Consider the following 19265-nt stretch of genomic DNA (forward strand, 5'->3'; position numbering starts at 1 on the left):
CATTTCCGGCTGTAAAAAGGATGTTTGTCTTCCATACAATCCGTGGTCAGACAATATTTACAGATTGCGGAGCGTGTTTTTTTTTTCGATGTAATTTATTGATCATAAAAAATTCGCATGTAAATGAGCATGTAAAATTAGAAATGAGGGCTGCCTGCCATATATCATCAATCTCAGAACTGTTGTATCCAGAAAAGAAACCCCAAGGGATTTTCAATAAAAAATTTGAAAATTATTTGCAAAGCTCTCTCTCTCTCTCTCAAAAAAAAAAAAAAAAAAAGGCGTTTGAAAAAATATATTAAGAATTACACATTAATATTTAAAAAAAAAATCATAAGGTTTCTGTGTAAAGTTTAAATTTTTTATTACGCGTAATTTTTGGTATGATATTAAAATAACAATAAGAAATGATCTTCACCTTTGTAATACAATGTTTATTCAGCACTTTTTCTCTTCATTCTTTCTTCTTTTGAAATTAAAATTTTCGTCAAATGACGTACGCCCGATAATAAGTCGAGAAAGCACGTATTCACAGATGCCAAAGCGCCAACGCTCACAATCACGCCAAGTGGAAACAAAAACAGGGGTAGCCAGTGGCGCCCTCTTTGTTGCCATGAGTTTCAGCGATTGCCACGGCCTTTAAGTATTCAGTGGGGCCATGTCCTAACAAAAACAAAATTATACATGCAAAAACTTGACGACCATCCCAATTCGCAACTCCAACGAACTATAGGGGGCACTGAAGTCACTGTCTAATGGCGGAATTGAAAACTAAAACAAACGCACATGGTAACGAAGAAAATGCTAAAAGTGTTGTGATTTTTGTTCGTACGTATGATTTTTTCGCTTTATTCTTTTTAAATTAATTTTCAAAGTCTTGTGGATATTCTGGCCCACGTAGAAAGAAATGAGAATTCAAGAAGCATTACTAAACGTCAAAGATTAATGCAAACTACGTAGTTCGTAGTTCTAAGCAGCTATTTCCACGATGTTGAATTCGATATTTATCAATTCTTGATAAAACTAAATAATAATTGTGGCCTGACAAGAATAACAATTAATGCTAGAAAATTCAATGTGGCATTACAAATTGTTATCGAAAGAAGATGATACTTTTTTGCCTTGCTTGGCTTGCGCTTATTTTTTTTCCATTTGTAGCTGAGTTATTTCTCTCGAATTCCCGAATCGGTTCATTTAAAAATTTTCTGTTTCGATTTTTCTAATTTCTGAGTTACGATTTAATTGTGTCATGTTATGCAAATCATCAACAAAATTCTCACTGATATATGGTGGTAGTTTTCTTTTCAGTTGATTGACCATTATTTCCTTTCACTTATCGAATTCTGTAATCTTACTACCATTTTATTCCACTCATGATAAAAATTAAAAATGGTTTAACTAAAAACGCGAAATCTCGCCAAGGCTACTTTGCTCGCACTATACTAATACTATAACCCTAAACAAATTTGGCGAAACCTTTCAGCTGAGAATAAAAGGAATAAAGTAAATTCTTTCTCGGTTATTCATTTTGTTCTACGATAATATATTCAAGAAAATATTTTGCATACTGTCCATTCCAACTAAATGCTGCTGTAAAATATGGTAAGTTTAATTAATTTAAGATTAAAAAAAAACCCCATATTCTTACAAATTCATACAAAACAATAATTTTTTTTACCTTGTATAACGTTATCCAAGTTTGTTAATCCAGAATTTTCGCTTTCACCAATTATTAAGGAAATAATGAAAACTAACATTATTTTGAGAAGCTCGAGAATACTACTAAGGGACGAATTAATTTCTGTAGCTGAAAGCAAACTAAGACACATCGATTGCGTTAATAAATACTCAGAACAAACTGCTTGTGTTTACGTCAACTGACAAACGTGGAACGCAACGTGGCAATGTTTAAGTTTCATTTGCAGTTTTGTAAATCACCGCAAGGTAGCGTATTCGAGCGCTGGAGTTCCGAATGTCTGAATTATTGTAAAAACAAAACAAAGAGCGAAAATTTAAAGTTACTTTAAAAGCCTTACTTGAATTAATTACAAATATTTTATTTATTAACAAACATAAGATGGCAACAGTTAAAATTTTTAAATCATTGAGATAATATTTCCGATCATTTCCATACAATTAAAATCACGAGATATACGCAGACGACAATCTATTACGATTTATCTTTCTTATTGTTGCATTAATAAAACTATTTTTATTCGCAAAAAAAAAAATAAAAAAAAAAAAATCAACACCTCTTGGAGCGATTGGAGTCAAAATTGAACCAAAGCCTGTTTACGTATGGATTCACATATATTCCAGATTTCAACCAGAACGTAGCATTACTTCTTGAGATAGGGTACTCACAATGGAAAAAAAGAACGGGCGATTGCGCTACCCCCTTTTTAGCTGTTGATACCAAAATAAAATCAGCTCTTATACCCACTAAGGGCTACTTGTCAAAAAATTTTTGTTTGATTCCGTTCGTTATTTCTTGAGATACAGCAGTCACAATTGACGACAAAAAACGTTCTATAACGCAACCCCCGTTTGAGCTATTGACACCAAAATTGAATCAGCACCTGCTCCTGTTAAGGGCAACATATGGACTAAATTTTGTTTGATTCCGCCAGTTACTTCCTGAGGAATAGTAAGCACGCGTAACTCAAAAAACGTCCCATTGCTCCACCCCCTTTGGAGGAATTCGCGCCAAAAACCAATGGGCACAAGTTCACATAGGGGCACATATGTGTACCAAATTTCGTTCGATTTCATGCGGTAGTTTTTGCTGTAGAGCGGCCACAAAAAACTGGTCACACACAGACGTGACACACACACACCCACATACACACACACACACAGACAGACAGACATTTTCCAAAAATAGTTGAAATGGACTCAGCACACCTCAAAACGTTCGAATCCGTCAAAATTCGAAATTCGAAAATTTGCACGAATCTAATACTTTCTTCTATATATTAGATATAGAAGAAAGTAAAAAGCACATTTCCTTTAGATTCCTCTCTTTAAAGTAACCAAGAAACGGTTTAAATAGGCTAGTATTTATTTTGTGTCATTAAAAAGTATAGTCACAATTCACAAAACAAATCCTCTTCCCTCATGCTATTACTTATAAGTGTAATATTTTCTTTTTCGCTTTCTATAACCGACCTACATAATATTGAAGTTAAGACCAATGATAAATATATCTCATTAAATCCTGTCTCAATTTCTTGAGAAACTGAATTGATCAGTTTATTCAAAATATTGATTTAATATTTTGACTAAAACTTCATCTGGGTTTTGTCACCTCTTCCACATTGGCATACATTAAAAACTGTTACGAAAAGTTCTGTCACAAAGTTCCACACCAGGTTCAAGTATGCATTAATGCGAAAATTACTAAGAGTTTCAATTGTCAATCCAAGAATTAAGATTAGCGAATTAAAATTTTTATGATAGAATGTAGCATTTATCAAAAAAAAAAAAAAAAAAAAAAAAAAAAAAAAACGCTCCGCAGTATAAATAAAGTAAACGAAAAATTCAGACAAAGGCATACATATTAAAATGACATCAAATTTTTTATCAATGAAAAGGTCGCTTTCCAGTAATTCTTCCAAAGGGCTTTTATAACTCTTGAAGACCATCTTGTGTCACTCAGAGATTGTCAAGTAAAGAGCCTCAAGATACATTTGTTGATGTGAAAGTATTTTTTGATGTGAGATGTTTTTCAAAAATAGCATATCTTTACAAAAAGTTTCCATGAAAGCATATGATACACCGAGTTGCTAAAATGTGTTTCTAGTACATGGCATCAATGAACATTTACTAGATGAACATTAAGTTATATTATGAGCATAAAAATTTATGTAAAATGACATGGAATTTACGCGTAAAAATTGCACAGCACTGTACGGTTATCTCATACAAGTCGCACCATCATAACATAGATTACTCAATTTTGAAATATTTAACCCTTATGAAGAGATTACTTCTTTAGTTAAGGCAAACACTTATCCTCCATCAGTTTTTTCTGTTCTGAAAATTCAGGTAAATGATTTTCTAAGTTATCTAAATTGAATTTTACCATTTTATATTATTCTTAGTGAAAAATTTGGGGGTGCAACCGCCCCCTCTCGCACCCCCTATTTGCCGCCCCTGCTTGCCATTATTGGCTCGTTTACCTTACGTAATTTCAAATCAAGTTCAATATGTTTACTCCTTTTTTTCTAAACCGTGAACTAATCCCAAAATACAGGGGGATCCAAAAGGCAACCCTTTATAAAATATTTTTTTAAAAGCTACAACATAGTTTTGAGTACACATTATTTGGCTAGTTGTAAACAATTATTGTTCGATATGATATGATATTTTTTAATTTTCAATTCCCACGCTCACTTACACTTTCTGTAACATTTAATTTGAAGTGTGATCAAGATATTTTTTTTCTCCCCAGAATCAAAAAGAGTTTTCAGTTTGGCGTTTTCACTTCGAAATAGTAGTTCAAATTATTTCCCAGAGTTGATATTTTTCAGCAAGAAGGAATAACTACGATTTTTGTAAAATGTCATATCACTACTGTAATTAAATAAAAAGAAAAATGATTCTTACCAGTAAATACGGTACTCAGAATCAACCATTATCTTTACATCAAATATGAGAAAAAAACGAATCCTACTTTACATCTCCCTGTTTATTTACCACTCCTAAACTCTCAATCTTATAATTACATTTGCAAAACGTAGCAGATAATTGAATAACTGGAGGCAGCAAGTCCAATCATTGACTCAATAAATGAGGAGGCAAAGATATCAAGTCACATGGTTCAACTTTGAGATATACGTTTTAAGTGAAACGAGTGGAAGAAATCTGATATCTTTCAAAACTTTGCACTCAAACAGGGGCGGATACAGGATTTCATTTTAGGGAGGGTGGGGGGGGGCATGCTCAAGAAAGTAGTCTTACGTACAAGAATTTTCCTGATCTTTGATTTCTTTCGGTGTAAACAAAAGCTCAAAATCGGCCATTAGTTGGTTGCAAACGTAATTAATTTTAACTATTATAAATTAAATACTTAAATTATTATTAATTGTAATTAATTAATAATAATTCAATACACTAAAATGATCTAGTTAAATTGTATTCTAATCTGTTCAGACCAGTATTCACACCAGCCAACAAAATACAGTAAAAAAATACTACGAAAATCTAAAAAATTAAATGTTATACGAACATGATAAATTTAGATATTGATCAAATATTAGCATAATGCTCGACACAGGACAGAGGCGAATGAAAAAGTGGCAGTCTCAAAGTCTGATACAGGAAGTCCGAATATGTTTCCATCGGTTTTGGGTTCAAAAGTTTCTTTTCATCTTTTCAAAAAAGACAACAATGTTTTGTCATCCGAACGTTTCATTGTTTTTGTTACAGGTAGTCCTTTTTCTAACAAACACGGCTTGAAAAAAGCCGTGTTCGTTAGAAGCACCGTTTTCTTCTAATATGATGGTCTAATTGACGGGAACCCTCGTATGACGAGGTTTTGGGCAAAAACGATACTAAAATTTTACATTTCTTGCCCGACACTAATAAGTCCAAACCACAACAGAGAAGAATAATAATCTACAGAAATATTTACACATTACAATAACTATCGGAGATTAAATTTGTTCTATAAAAAGCGATCGGGCGGCAGACACTTCCTTCTTTTATTATACTGGTGCCTGAAGACAGACTGTCTCAAACAAAGCTATTTCACTGCCTACCATTAAATAGAAAACTGACACGTAATACCCCTAAAAAAGGAATTCAAAAATTATTTATTATGGGAAGCTGCTGTACCCACGGACGGTTGTACCTACGGACGTTGGTCGGGAAATTCCAGGTATAGCAGAGAGAGATCCTAATTGGAATTCAACGTGTATGTCACAACCCTCTCTCATACTCCAGAAAATTTCAACGCCATCAAACGAACATTTAAGATTCTGTCACATTTTTTCGGTTTTAGTTGGATCTAAGTAAAAAAAATATGAGCAATTTCTTTTTTTTTTCGTCCGTCGTGAATTGTTTTTTTAATTTTTGTTGTAGGTATCATGATTCCCTATATTTTGAAGGTTTTGCTTCTGATTTTTAATGTTGTAAAACTGTGGTCCTGTCGATGTGACTGTCTTGCAAAACCAAAATTGGCATACTTTTGTACCCAAGGACTCACAACCATGTGTACCCACGGACAGCAATTTTTAGTCTCCTTGGGTCACACCTGAGTCTTCTTACAATGTGAATTACCTCAAAATGGTGCCTTGTGATCAACGTCCGAAATATTCTTTAAACAATGATGATGAATTTGAAGTAGGGCTTGAAAATATAGTGTTGAAGTAACCCCCACCTGTTGTAGGATCTACAGACCGTCAATCCCACCTATTTTCATTTGAAGTCGACTTTTCTAGGTTTTTGTTGGTTTAATCTAAACTGAGTTGTTCGTAATAGGTCAATTTTGGTTAAAGGTTTCAATTTGCATATAAATTGAAGTTGTTATGAAGGTACATAGAGAGCCATACTATCATGAATCTAGTTATTTTTTTCTTTAAAAACACATTAATTATTCATAACATCATTAACTTTCTTTAGACTGATAACTTTTTTAAAGAGTTCATTGATGTTAAAGATTAAGGAAAATTAAAAAAAGGGAAAAAAAACCTTCGATTAATTTTCAAAGTTTAATTTTTGTTGGATATTTTATATAATGTTATTTTCAATACATGTTTGAAGTATTTCAATGTAAAATGGCTTATGAAAATGTATTGAGCATAATTGAGTTCCTCAGACCTATTTATATATTATTTTTTTATATGGCCATGGGTACAAAGGCACCTGTCCGCGGGGTGAACGGGTTGTTGTACCCACGGATAAAAAAGATGGTTTTTAAGAAATTTTTTTTGAGGCTGAAAGCTTTGAGATTTCCACCTGACAATAAATTATTTTCAAATAAAAAAAGAACCGACTTCAAAAAACAAAAAGAAACTGAAAAGTAAAAAATAATGGATCATACTTACATACGATTTTTTACCCAAACGTATAAATAAAATTTATTTTACAATTCCTGTACAAAAATCAACTAAACTAAACACCCAATTATAAATTAAACACTGATTTTATTACCGTACGATGAATTATTTTAATACCTAACTAATTATATACGATCTCTTAATTTTAAATAACCTTTTGAAGTCGGGGGCCTCCTATATACTACTACCTAACGTAACTGACAACCCATGTGCGTTGAACACTAATTTAACTAAACGCGAAATTGGTCTTTAAATCTATACCTACTCAGTTACGTTAGGAGGAATTATTACAAATTTATTTACAAAGAAAATTGTCTTCGTTATCAGTTTGACTTTATTAAAGTATGCTTTCCGAAAACAATTCACGAGTCACTAAAAAACAACCTAAATCGCTTTGACTTTGCCCATAGAATTTGAAGAGTTTTCTTGATTTTTCAAGGATTCCAGTTTTAGGTACTGATTTGATGACCATGGAATCACCTGGGAAGTATATACTTTTTCAAACGAGAGAAAAAAAAAAGAATTTTCCAAATTGGTCTATGCGTGTTTGAGTTTACTGGGGACATATACAAAAAGATTCTGACGAATTGAGAACGTCCTTTTTGAAGTCGGTTAAAAAAAGAAAAATTCTTAATGCGCATAACATTTTATACGATTGACACTAAAAACTGATCTTTGTTGCTCTACAGGATTTATTTGTGCGTTAATCTAGTTATAGCCATTTAAATGTCAATACCACACTAGAAACAGAGTATCTACTGTGATGTTGTATATATGAAGATCAAAATACTACTAGAACAATGAGATACTAAATGAATTTCCTGTTTGCTTCAGAGGAGTATTCATTCAAAAATTGCGATGTGACTACAAATGATTAATGCAAGGGAAATAGTTAGGGAGGAAGGTACTCCCCAAAGGAAGAGCCCCCTTAAAAAGGAAAAATACCCCTCAAAACACCCTCCCTCACCCATAAGGGGGCGCCCCTGACTAATATTAATGTTTAGTAGTACTTTCTTTAACACTGAGTAAAGAAAGTACCTTTGTTTTATGGGGGGCGCTTTCTTTAACAATGGATTTTTTTATTTAATCGTTTGATATTGAAATTGAATGAAGTTTATTGTTTTTTTGCCCATAACTTTTTTCTAAAGAACAAATATGGTGAAGCAAAGGTTTGGGTCTTAAATTAGATCCCTTCTATGCATTAAACAAAAAAACAAAAAAATAAAAATAAAACATAAAAATCGTTTCTTTAAGTGAGACGCTATGAGCTTACAAACAACAAAGCGCGAGTATGAAATTTATTTTATAATTCCAGTACAAAAATCAACTAAACTAAACACCCAGTTATAAAATAAACACTGATTTTAATTACTCTACGATGAATTATTTTAATACCTAATTAATTATATACGATCGCTTAATTTTTTATACCTTTTGAAGTCGGGGCCTCCTATAAACTACTACATAACGTAACTCACAACTCACCTGAGTTGAACACTAATTTAACTCAACGCGAAATTAGTCTTTAAATCTATCCTATCCCTCGGTTTCTCCAGGATCCCTTATACCCGGACTTGAAGATCATTAGACGACAGGGAGAAGTATACCGTTTCAAACAGAAAAAGAATTTTCCTAATCTGTACAGGCGTCTTCTAGTAATCGGGGAGCATAGTACATAAAAATATTCCAACTAAGTCTGTAAATTAATATTACCCTAACTGGAAATTAAGCTGACGGCGTCATGAAATATTAAATCTAGAATACTAGTCAAATTTCAGAAATCGGACGCCAGTTACGATATATTTATTAAGGAACATAAATTTAATCTTCGGAGGGAGCGGCGGGAGGGGGGGGATTTTTGTCTTAAACTCCTCTTGAATTTAACACTAAATATATTTCAAAACTGAAATATTAAAAAAAAAAATGAACAAATAACTTTGATGACTAAATGAAGTTATTTATTAACAAAAAAATTCATAATAAATTCAACTATTTTCGTAGCAAAATGCATTTCATTTACTGATTTGCTAAATGAGTAAGAAATACATTAGTAAGACAAAATTAAAATTAGCAGGCGGCGCCGTGAAAAATCAAACCCCGATGCGAGAGAATTATATACGTATTGTTCAAAACAAGATACCTTCGTCGAAAAAATGCACCGTTAACGCCAAAACCACGTGACCTCCTGTGACTTATCACGCAGTGACGAAAACTGGTCTACGTAGCCACAACGTGTGAAATTTAAAGTTTCTTAGATTTCTTCGAGACTCCTCAACAGATCCAGACAAAACTAACATGGGACCATCTGGGAAGCATACCCTTCCAAACAAAAAAAGAATTTTTCAAATCGATCCAGTATTCTTGAAGTAATTCGAAAACACACATAAAAAGCCGCAAGCCGAAATCATAACCTCCTTTTTTGAAGTCGGTTAAAAATTGCCAAGTTAGATGATAAGCTGTAGATTCTGCCAGAAATTTTTCCCGATCGATTATCCATTCCCAGAGACCAGCAAAAATTGCAAAGTAAATTATGTCCATGGTTACAGCAGCTTTTTTATGGTTTCGATCAGGTTTTCTTTTCTTTCATTTTCAAGCAATCACATTTTCACTAGTCAAATGCAATGAACCTTACAACAGATTAAAAAGTATTGTCGCAGATTGGAGGGAGGGGGGGGGCACGACTCCCATGAACCCTCCCCCCTTCCTTTGTATCCATCACTTCTTTCATGCTCTAAAACAGAGATTCCAAAAATGTGTTCCGCGGAACCCTTGGTTTCCGCCGAAGGATGAGAAGGGTTCCGCTACAGTTGTTGCAAAAAAATCCACAGTAATTTGAGGAAAAAATAAAAGAAACAAGTCAAAATTCGAAATGTTGTGCAACAATTGAGGCCCCTAGTTTCAAAACCGGATACTTGCAAAAAATTCGATGTTCTTTTTTTTTTCTTTGTTAATCTTGTAGAGAATCATAAGGCCTATTTGCCTGCGCAATATTAGGTTCAAAAACCGCTTCTTTCCCCCTTGAAATGGGGCGGGAAGGTCTGCCTCAGTTTCAAAACCGGACTTTTACGTCTCCTGTAAAATTTGGTTTTCTACAAGTATCCGGTTTTGAAACTAGGGGCCTCAATTGTAACTATTAGCTGTCATTAGCTGTGGCGTACTGGGCTGCCGAGGTACCGGAACATTCCCGGTACGCCGACGCCTTAGCAGTCATTATTTTTAAACTAGAAAATCTAGAACTAGTGATATTGTGATAATTAATTCAATTAATTTAAATCAGGGGAAATTAACAGGTTCATTTCACTCAGAATAGATATTTAAAAAGATGGCTTACTATTGCGTACTTAAGACATCAATTTTGAAAAAATCGTGGAGCGTCCCAAACCATACCTCTTTCTCTAACGTTATCAAAGATGGCCTACAAAGGAGTATTTGAGATCTCAACTTCGGAAAAATTTACGCGGGTATGTCTCTGACTCTATCCCTCACCAACATCATAAAAAAATATCGTTTTTTTTTTTTTTTTTTTCATTTTTAGTGCTTCAACTTCGAAACATTTCCGTAAAATCACGAAGAACGTCTACAGTTACAGTTTTAAGACTTTAATTAGAAAACATTTATATAGAGGAATACTTGTCAACTACTTATCTCCCACATCATTGAAACTCAGTGTCGTGTTTAGCAATAACTATAAGGATACGATTCACACACGACAAACATTTATTTTACAATTCTACAACATGAACACTACAGATACATAATCTCTTAATTTTGCGAATAAGAATGGAACTCAAACGGAAACCATGGCAACCACAACTTAACACAGCTTGGTAAAATATTAATAAATAGTTGTTGCCAGGTTCAAGACACAACAGTCCCTCTGCGACTAAATATAACGTTACAACCCAAATCTCTTAGGTGCTTTTCTAATTCTGGTCGAGCGTCGCAATGGCACAGTAGTCGGGGAAGGAACTTCTAGGCTCGGCTCAGGTGTAGGCACAGGTATCGGGGTTGATGAGGCTTCTGATGCAGTAATAGAAAGATCAGGCTTTTCTACCCCACTTGAATCAGATATTGCCTCTGGTTCCTCAGTACTTCCTGAAATTGTAGGAACACAATTTTCAAGTGTTGATCCAGTTGTTTCCAAGGATTGTCCACACTTCCTTAGCTGGTCAACATGTCGTTTCCATATTTCATTTCCGACTTGTACGCTATAATTCAAAGATCCATCACGGTTGATCACAGTACCTATCTTCCATTTAGGCGGTCCTGCATAATTCCTCACGGCTACCTTCTCCCCTTCGACAAACTCACGTGTAATTTCTTCTGTTAAGCAGTGAGAGCTTTGCTTTTGCATCACATGTTCTCTAACATTAGGTTTCAAAATATCGAGCCTGGTACGAATACATCGTTTCAAAAACAGAAAACTTGGAGTTTCACCTGTTAATGAGTGTGGGGTTATTCGATACTGCATCAAATATCTTTGGAGTTTCACATTAATATCTCCAGGTTCACTTTGACTAGATTTCAATGATGCTTTAAAACCTTGAACCAATTTTTCTGCTTGCCCATTCGTAGCAGGATGATAAGGAGCAGAAGGACTATGCTTAATGCCATTCATTTTCAGGAATTGACGAAATTCGTAACTAGTGAAACTTCGACCATTATCGCTCACAATCGTCAATGGAAGTCCATAATGGGCAAATAGAACTCTTAAGTATTCAATTGTTAAGTTCGATGTAATATTCTTCATTGGCATTACCTCCACCCATTTAGAAAATGCATCAACAACCACTAGAAACATTTTCCCCATAAATGGACCAGCAAAGTCGACATGAATCCTTTGCCATGGGCCATTCGGCCATTCCCACGGATGTCGCTTGATTCTTGATGGGTCATTTCTAGTTGACACGCAAGCAGCACAATTTTGGACAAAACTAGTTATGCTCGAATCTATACCCTGCCAATAGCAGTAACTTCTTGCGAGGGCTTTCATTTTAACAATTCCAGGGTGTCCTACATGGAGCTCCTCCAAGACAGCTTTATGGTACTTCTGGGGAATGCAAACTCGATGACCATACATAATGCATCCTTGTTGCAAAGAAAATTCGGATTCTTTACCTTTCCAGGGTAAAGGCAGCTCAGTTCCAGTTCGTAAACTTTCATAAAGTTCAAACAGTTTGCTGTCAACTTTGGTCGCTTTAGCAATTTCACTTGCCGTAATTGGAAGCACTTCAACTTGTAAAATGTTAGCTGCATCTGCATCTGTAATATGCTCTACCTTCCCGGTTGACAATGGCAATCTTGACAGAGCATCTGCGTTTCCGTGATCCTTAGTGTTTCGGTACCTAATAGTATAACTGAAAGCTTGTAAAAACAGTGCATAGTGAACCATTCTTGTAGCAGAAAGACATGGTAAACTTTTATTTGGAGCAAAAATTGATACTAGGGGCTTGTGATCAGTGACTAGGTGAAAATGGCGTCCAAACAGGTACTGGTAATATTTCTTTACTGCCCAAACAATACTTAGAGCCTCCTTGTCAATTTGAGAATAATTGCGCTCTGTTGCTGTCAGGGATCTCGAAGCAAACATAATCGGCTTCTCCGAACCGTCTTCAGTAATATGGCTCAACACAGCTCCAATTCCCACTGGTGATGCGTCTGTTTGCAGTACAATGGGTAGCTTCGGATCGTAATGGCATAATACTCTTTCTGATGATATTTCTTTTTTTAGCTTCAGAAAAGTATTCTGACATTCTGTGGTCCAGCAAAATTTGGCTCCTTTCTTAAGTAGCTTATTTAGTGGCGCAACACAAGTGGATAAATTTGGTATGAATTTTCCATAATAATTCACTAACCCTAGAAAACTCTTTAACTCAGAAACGTTCTTCGGAACAGGCGCTTTCAAAACTGCTTCAATTTTTTCTTGAGTTTTGTGCAGTCCATATTTGTCGATTTTGTGACCACAAAAGTTTACGGAATCTTTGAAAAATTCACTTTTACTCTTGTTAACTTTAAGTCCATGTTCAGAAAGTCTTTCTAATACTTGTTCTAATCTGCTTAGATGTTCTTGATCGTTACGGCCCGTTACGGTGATATCATCCAGAAATACATGCACTCCTGGGATTCCGGATAACACTTGTTCAATACTACGTTGCCAAAGAGCAGGGGCTAAGGCGATTCCATAGTTCATTCGTTTGTATCTGAATAAACCTTTATGTGTATTTATAGTAAGTAAATGACGATCCTTTTCATCAACCATCATTTGTAAATATGCCTCGGTTAAATCTATTTTAGTAAAAGTCTCTCCGCCAGCCAAATTCGCAAAAATGTCCTCGATCCTAGGTAAGGGATACTGCTCAATATTAAGTCCAGGATTTATTGTCACTTTATAGTCTCCACAAATTCGCAATTTTCCGTTTTGCTTTACAACAGGTACTATTGGAGTTGCCCAATCACTATATTTAACTGGTTCGATGATATCTTCTGATACTAATCTAACGAGTTCTGCTTCGATTCGTTCCTTTAAAGCAAATGGTACTGGTCGAGGCTTGAAAAATACTGGCTTGACACCAGGTTTCATTTGTAGACGACAGCTAAAGTTTTCCAATTTTCCTATCCCTGGAGTAAATATTTTCTCATGTTTTTGTAACAATTCCACTAGTTTATTGCTACGGGAGTCGGATTTGTAAGCACAAACAGTCTTAATTTCTTTCCAGTCAAGAGAGAAACTTCTTAACCATTCTCTTCCAAATACTGCACTCACTTTTTCATTCACTAAATAAATCTTCTTGTTGCTACTTTGATTCTTATACCGAACTTTGACATGTGCTTCTCCAGCGGGTATGATCACAGAGTTGTCAAAATTACGGAGTATCATATTCGTCGGTTTAATCACTACCAATGGACACAGTTTCTTAAAATCAGTTACATTCATGCATGTGACTGCGGCTCCAGTATCTAATTCAATGTCACACTTTTGGTCTTCAATAAAAACTTCCAAATATATTTTATCTCTTGCTTGTGTAGCAGATTTTACATTAAGAACAGGGGCATTGTCAGAACACGATTCAATTTGTTTCACAATTTCAGTTTTATTTCTTTTTGAGCGACAGACCTTCGCCAAATGTCCTTTCTTTTGGCAAATTCGGCATTCCGTGTCTTTGTGTTTACATTCATGGGCTAAATGAAGCGTACTGTCACACCTATAACATTTGCGAGATGATTTTGCTGCTTTTCTTTGAAATTCTGACTTTTTAAATTTATTCGAAACAGTTTTAGCAACTTTATCTTCCGAACTATACAGTTTATTAATATATACCATTTTATTTTGAATTTCATGCACATCACGTTGTGCCGATTCCATAGCAAAAGCAATTTCTTTCGCCTTGGCGTAAGTCAAATTATCTTGCGCCAACAACTTCTTCTGGATGTTTTCATTCCTTAAACCCATGACTAATTTATCTCTTAGCATTGTACTTAAATTGTCGCCAAAATTACAGTTCATCGACAATTTTTGTAATTCAGCGCAATATGTAATAATATTCTCACCTTCTAATTGATTACGCTTGTAAAATCTGAAGCGTTCCGTCATCTCCAACGGTTTTGGATTCAAATGTTCAGTTAATAATGTTACAATGTCATCATACTCCAGATCAGAAGGAATTTTTGGCGTAGCCAAATTCTTCAATAATTTGTAAGTAGTAGCTCCCATTAAACTCAAAATGGCTGGTACCTTCTTAGTCTCTTCAATCTCATTCACTAAGAAGTAAGACTCAAGTCGTTCTACGTAACTTGGCCAATCTTCCACTGCAACATCAAATGACTCAAAATTAATGCTGGAAGATCCCATCATCGTCGTCGCCAACTTATTGTCGTGTTTAGCAATAACTATAAGGATACGATTCACACACGACAAACATTTATTTTACAATTCTACAACATGAACACTACAGATACATAATCTAATAATTTTGCGAATAAGAATGGAACTCAAACGGAAACCATGGCAACCACGACTTAACACAGCTTGGTAAAATATTAATAAATAGTTGTTGCCAGGTTCAAGACACAACACTCAGCTAAAATTTTGTTTCTAATACCTCATTCTCAAGAAAATTTCGGAATTAGCGCCTCCGACCTTAACACTACGCCAAAATTATTAAAAATTGTCCAAGTTTTCGTTTTTAATACTGTAATAATCAACAAACTTCCGGGGGAAAGTTTCCGAACCCCAACCTTTCTGATGTCATCTGTGATTTCTTACTATTGCGTATTTAAGATTTCGATTTTTGAAAAATTTCCCATTCAACTAACGCTGTCAAAGATTTTCCACAACCGTGTGAATTACAGATTTTTTACAGAACTTTTTGAATTACAGATCGCAAATATTTTGTTTCCCAGTCACGAACAAAAATGGGATTCCTTGAAGTAAATGTAAAGCACCAAGAGTTCCGTGGCCTAAAAAGTTCAGGAACCACTGCTCTAAAAAAATAAATTCTAAAGACATTTATTTTTTCTCATGGTTTTGACATTTTTTTTTTATTTTTTCAAGCAAACATTCAAACATTATCGCGGGATTGGGGGGGGGCATTACCCCCATGATCCCCCCCCCCCTTGTATCCGCTACTGCATTCAAATTGCTTGACTTGGGGTCTTTGCTTCACGAATTTAAGGCTTTACTCTCTCCAACTTCTATTCCTTCTCAATGGTATAAACCAGTTAGTAAAAACAACGGTGCCCACCTAGGGGGGAGGAGGGGGAGGGTCATGGTGCAGACTGAACAATTGAAACTTTTAGGGGGGGGGGTGCTTTAAGGGGTATTTCTCTCTTTTTTGAAGGGGCGCCATATTTTGGGGGTTTTGGTAGTATTTAAAAGAAGGGAGGTGTACTCCCTTGCTCTGAGGGGGGAGGGGATGGGCAGTAAAATAACTAACAGTGCAGTTAAATTCGCCATTAGTACGGCTACAATTTTTTTAGTAATTAATCGTGAAGCAGGGAAGACTTAATGAAGTGGATTCGTGTGCCAGATAAATTTCAGAAATCAGAACTTTTTACGGAAAGTGGAACTCGTTGATTGACATGTCTACTGCAGAGCCAGAAAGCAGTGTCAGAGTGCTGAATTTTGAGTTATTAAATTATTTTAAGCAAAGGATGGCAAGCCCTTTTTTGAAATAATTTTTTTGTTGACAGAGGCAGCGATTGGGACTGAAAAAAAGTGGGGGGGGGAACCACTACTAAAAGCAGTAGGAATTCTAGAGGCAGCAAAAAATGAAAACAATTTTTCTAGTTCTGGTTTTGAGAGCAGATAGGTGGTAGTTGACGTAAATCTAGCAACTTAACTCACGTTTTTATCAAGATTTTGATGAATTTTTATACAATGACTTTGCCCGGAGAAACATTTAAACATGAATTCGACTTACATTTACACCAAAGTATTTTGAGATGTCACTAACACTTGGTAATAATTTCATTAAACAAATATGGCTTGTTTTTAAGTAAAACAATTTATTTTTAATATCTAAACAATGAATACAGAAACTAAAAATTACTACTTGTGCTAAATAATGTTTTGTAAACAGATATACAAAGTAAAACAAATAATCATGTTCTGAAAATTTTGAAATTTTCGCATTTTTTATAATTTCTAGTTTTGGTTCTTAAATCTATACTAATAATATGAATCTGAAAAGATTGTTTATTTGTTTGAACGCGCTAATCTCAGGAACTACTGGTTCAAACTGAAAAATTCTTTTTGAGTTGAATAGTCTATTTATTGAGGACAGCTGTAGGCCACAATTTTTATTATGTTTCAATTAGAAAAAAAAGTTATTCAATGTTTTACGTTATTTTTATTTTTTTTAGTACTTTTTACCCCACAGATCCCGAATCAATTGCGTCAGAAAAATATTTTTTGTGCTAAAATGTATCAAATTTATTTTTAAGTATGATGAAAAAAAAAGTTTTTGCAGACAGATTTTGTATTTTTTATGAATTTTTGAAAAAAAGTTTTATTTTGCATTTATTCCTGGTTTTATTTTTTTCTAAACTCATCCTGCCAAAAGTATAAAAGCCTCTTTTCTGAAATTTTACTGTGTAATAGTGAAGCCATTTCATCTTCTTCAGAAAAAAGTAGGTTTTCAAAAATACTCAAGAGTTATATTTTTACAATATTTTTAACGCTGAGCACGGCACGACTTCCAAGCATAGCCGAAGTTCTGTCCATCTTCAAATTAGGATGGACATTACGTCATGGAAAGGACGTCATTGCTTCTTTTTTTATTTCCATTTAGGAATTTTATTTATTTCTCCCCCCCCCCCCCTTCCCCGACGTATTACTGTTGCTATTTCACGTTATGTATTTGTGTGCATTTAATTCAACAAAAGCAGTAAGGGTTTTCTTTTTTTTTTTTTAACCATTTGCTCACTACGGAAAACAGAAAGTTTTTTTTGTGCTATTTTAATTAAATAAATGAAATTCGCAGTTTTTTGCATGATCTTTGTTTTATATACATAGAAAAAGATTATTAATTACCATCAGAGGTAGATATGCATGTATCGTATAGATAGATAGATAAATAGGGGTTGATATAGGTAGATGGTCAGTAAGAGATAGACAGGCCTGCATTTACTGAACTTCAACCAGGTGATTAATGCCCCCCCCCCCCGACTTAAAAAAAAAAATAAAGTATTCACATAAAGGTGGACGTGCTTTTGGTTATTTTCTGACAAAACGGGCATTGAGAGTACACCTCACCCCCTTCCTTTAAGGCTGCTTGCAAAGAAAGGCGAACCAGCTGGTCGCCGCATGCGGCTATCTTTTTATGGCGAATAGTTTTGGCGAATAGTTTTAAAGTCCAAACATACTTTAATAGGTTTTTTTGAAAAGCTGTGTACGCATTTTTGTTGAAGAAAAATGATCATTTCACATCAGAAGGGGGAGGGGGAGGGGTCATGGATTTTTGTATTCAACGAACTTTCTTTAAATTCTTAGCACGAGAAACAGCTTGCGGGTACTACTAGTTAGAAAATAAAATGAATTAATGAACCAAAAAAACCCCAAACTCCCGCCAGTGTTTGTTGATTATGTTTTTATTTGACTTCATTTTATGCTTCGTAATAATTAAAAAATATTTTGGTCTTATTTCAGGACAATTCCACTTTGGGAGAAAGTGTATCTCATTGCAGTCATTCTTTTCGGCTTAATAGGAGGAAGCATCTCAACTTATTCAGCCATTATGGACATAATTAAAGCAGACTCTTTCACTCCCCCATGTTACGTAAATATCACTGCTGCTAGTCGACATTAGAGTGAAATCTCTTCGCATTTTGGCTAAAGATAAGCCACATACCTGATTTGTCACGTCCATTATACAGTTACGTTTTTCATGCTTGTTTTTACATGTGCTTTCCTTTTGCCAATATCTTAGTAAATTATAGATAGTTTGAAGAATAAATCGTTGGATGCATGTATATTTTGTTGTTGGTATTATTATTATTTTTTTTACTGCCTCTCATGGCATGCGGGAAGTTTCACGTATTTATACAAATACAAATGTGACGACCAGCAACAGGCTCTTGGCCCAGCTAGGCTGGTCCTAGTCAATCTATTAGTCCTCAATGAAGATCAATGGCCCTCTTAAAGCTATCCACTAGGGTGGATCGAAAAAAACGAATTTTTGAATCTTAATTTGGAATACCTGCCAAAAGCTGTGCATGTGTAAGTACAACACCCATGTAAAATAATATCAAGTTTGAACAATTCTTTAAGGGTCCTACCAAGGCTTGAATTTCTCCAAAAATAGAAAAAAAGGTCAATTTTCCAAAATTTTTATGAAACTACTAGTGTTTAAAATTTTTTTTATAATACGGTTAAAATGCTTCCTTTGAACACTCTTTTCATGTATCTTCTCAATTATTTACAGTCTTTGCACCATTAAGTTCGCACATAAAGCGCAGTATCAGGTTCATTGATGTATGGAGTCATTGTAAACGGGATTGGATTGCTAGGGATGGCCTGCATCTGAGCTCTACAGGGGTCAAAATGGTTAGTGGATTAATTTTAAGGGCTTCGGAGTCAAAAAACTAAGTTGGAATGGGGGGCATGGTTCAAGCATCAGGTATCGAGAGAATGAAATTTTTTTTGGGTATTGCTAGAAATGGAAATAAAGTGACGAACAAGAGTAGTAATGTTAACAATTGTAATTT

The 19265-nt window shown here is 34.7% G+C and overlaps 1 protein-coding gene across 1 annotated transcript in view; it reads left to right on the top strand.

Annotated features, from left to right (window-relative positions):
* The window catches only part of LOC129222852 (uncharacterized), an 81570-nt gene extending 63048 nt beyond the window's left edge, over positions 1–18522 (top strand). Inside the window, exon 8 of the mRNA XM_054857408.1 lies at positions 18208–18522. Coding sequence (XP_054713383.1) covers positions 18208–18367 — 160 coding nt within the window. The 3' untranslated portion in view covers positions 18368–18522. The remainder of the gene's footprint in view (positions 1–18207) is intronic.
* The last annotated feature ends 743 nt before the right edge of the window (positions 18523–19265 follow it).

Source organism: Uloborus diversus, chromosome 1, assembly GCF_026930045.1.
Source record: "Uloborus diversus isolate 005 chromosome 1, Udiv.v.3.1, whole genome shotgun sequence".
Lineage (NCBI taxonomy): Eukaryota > Metazoa > Arthropoda > Arachnida > Araneae > Uloboridae > Uloborus > Uloborus diversus.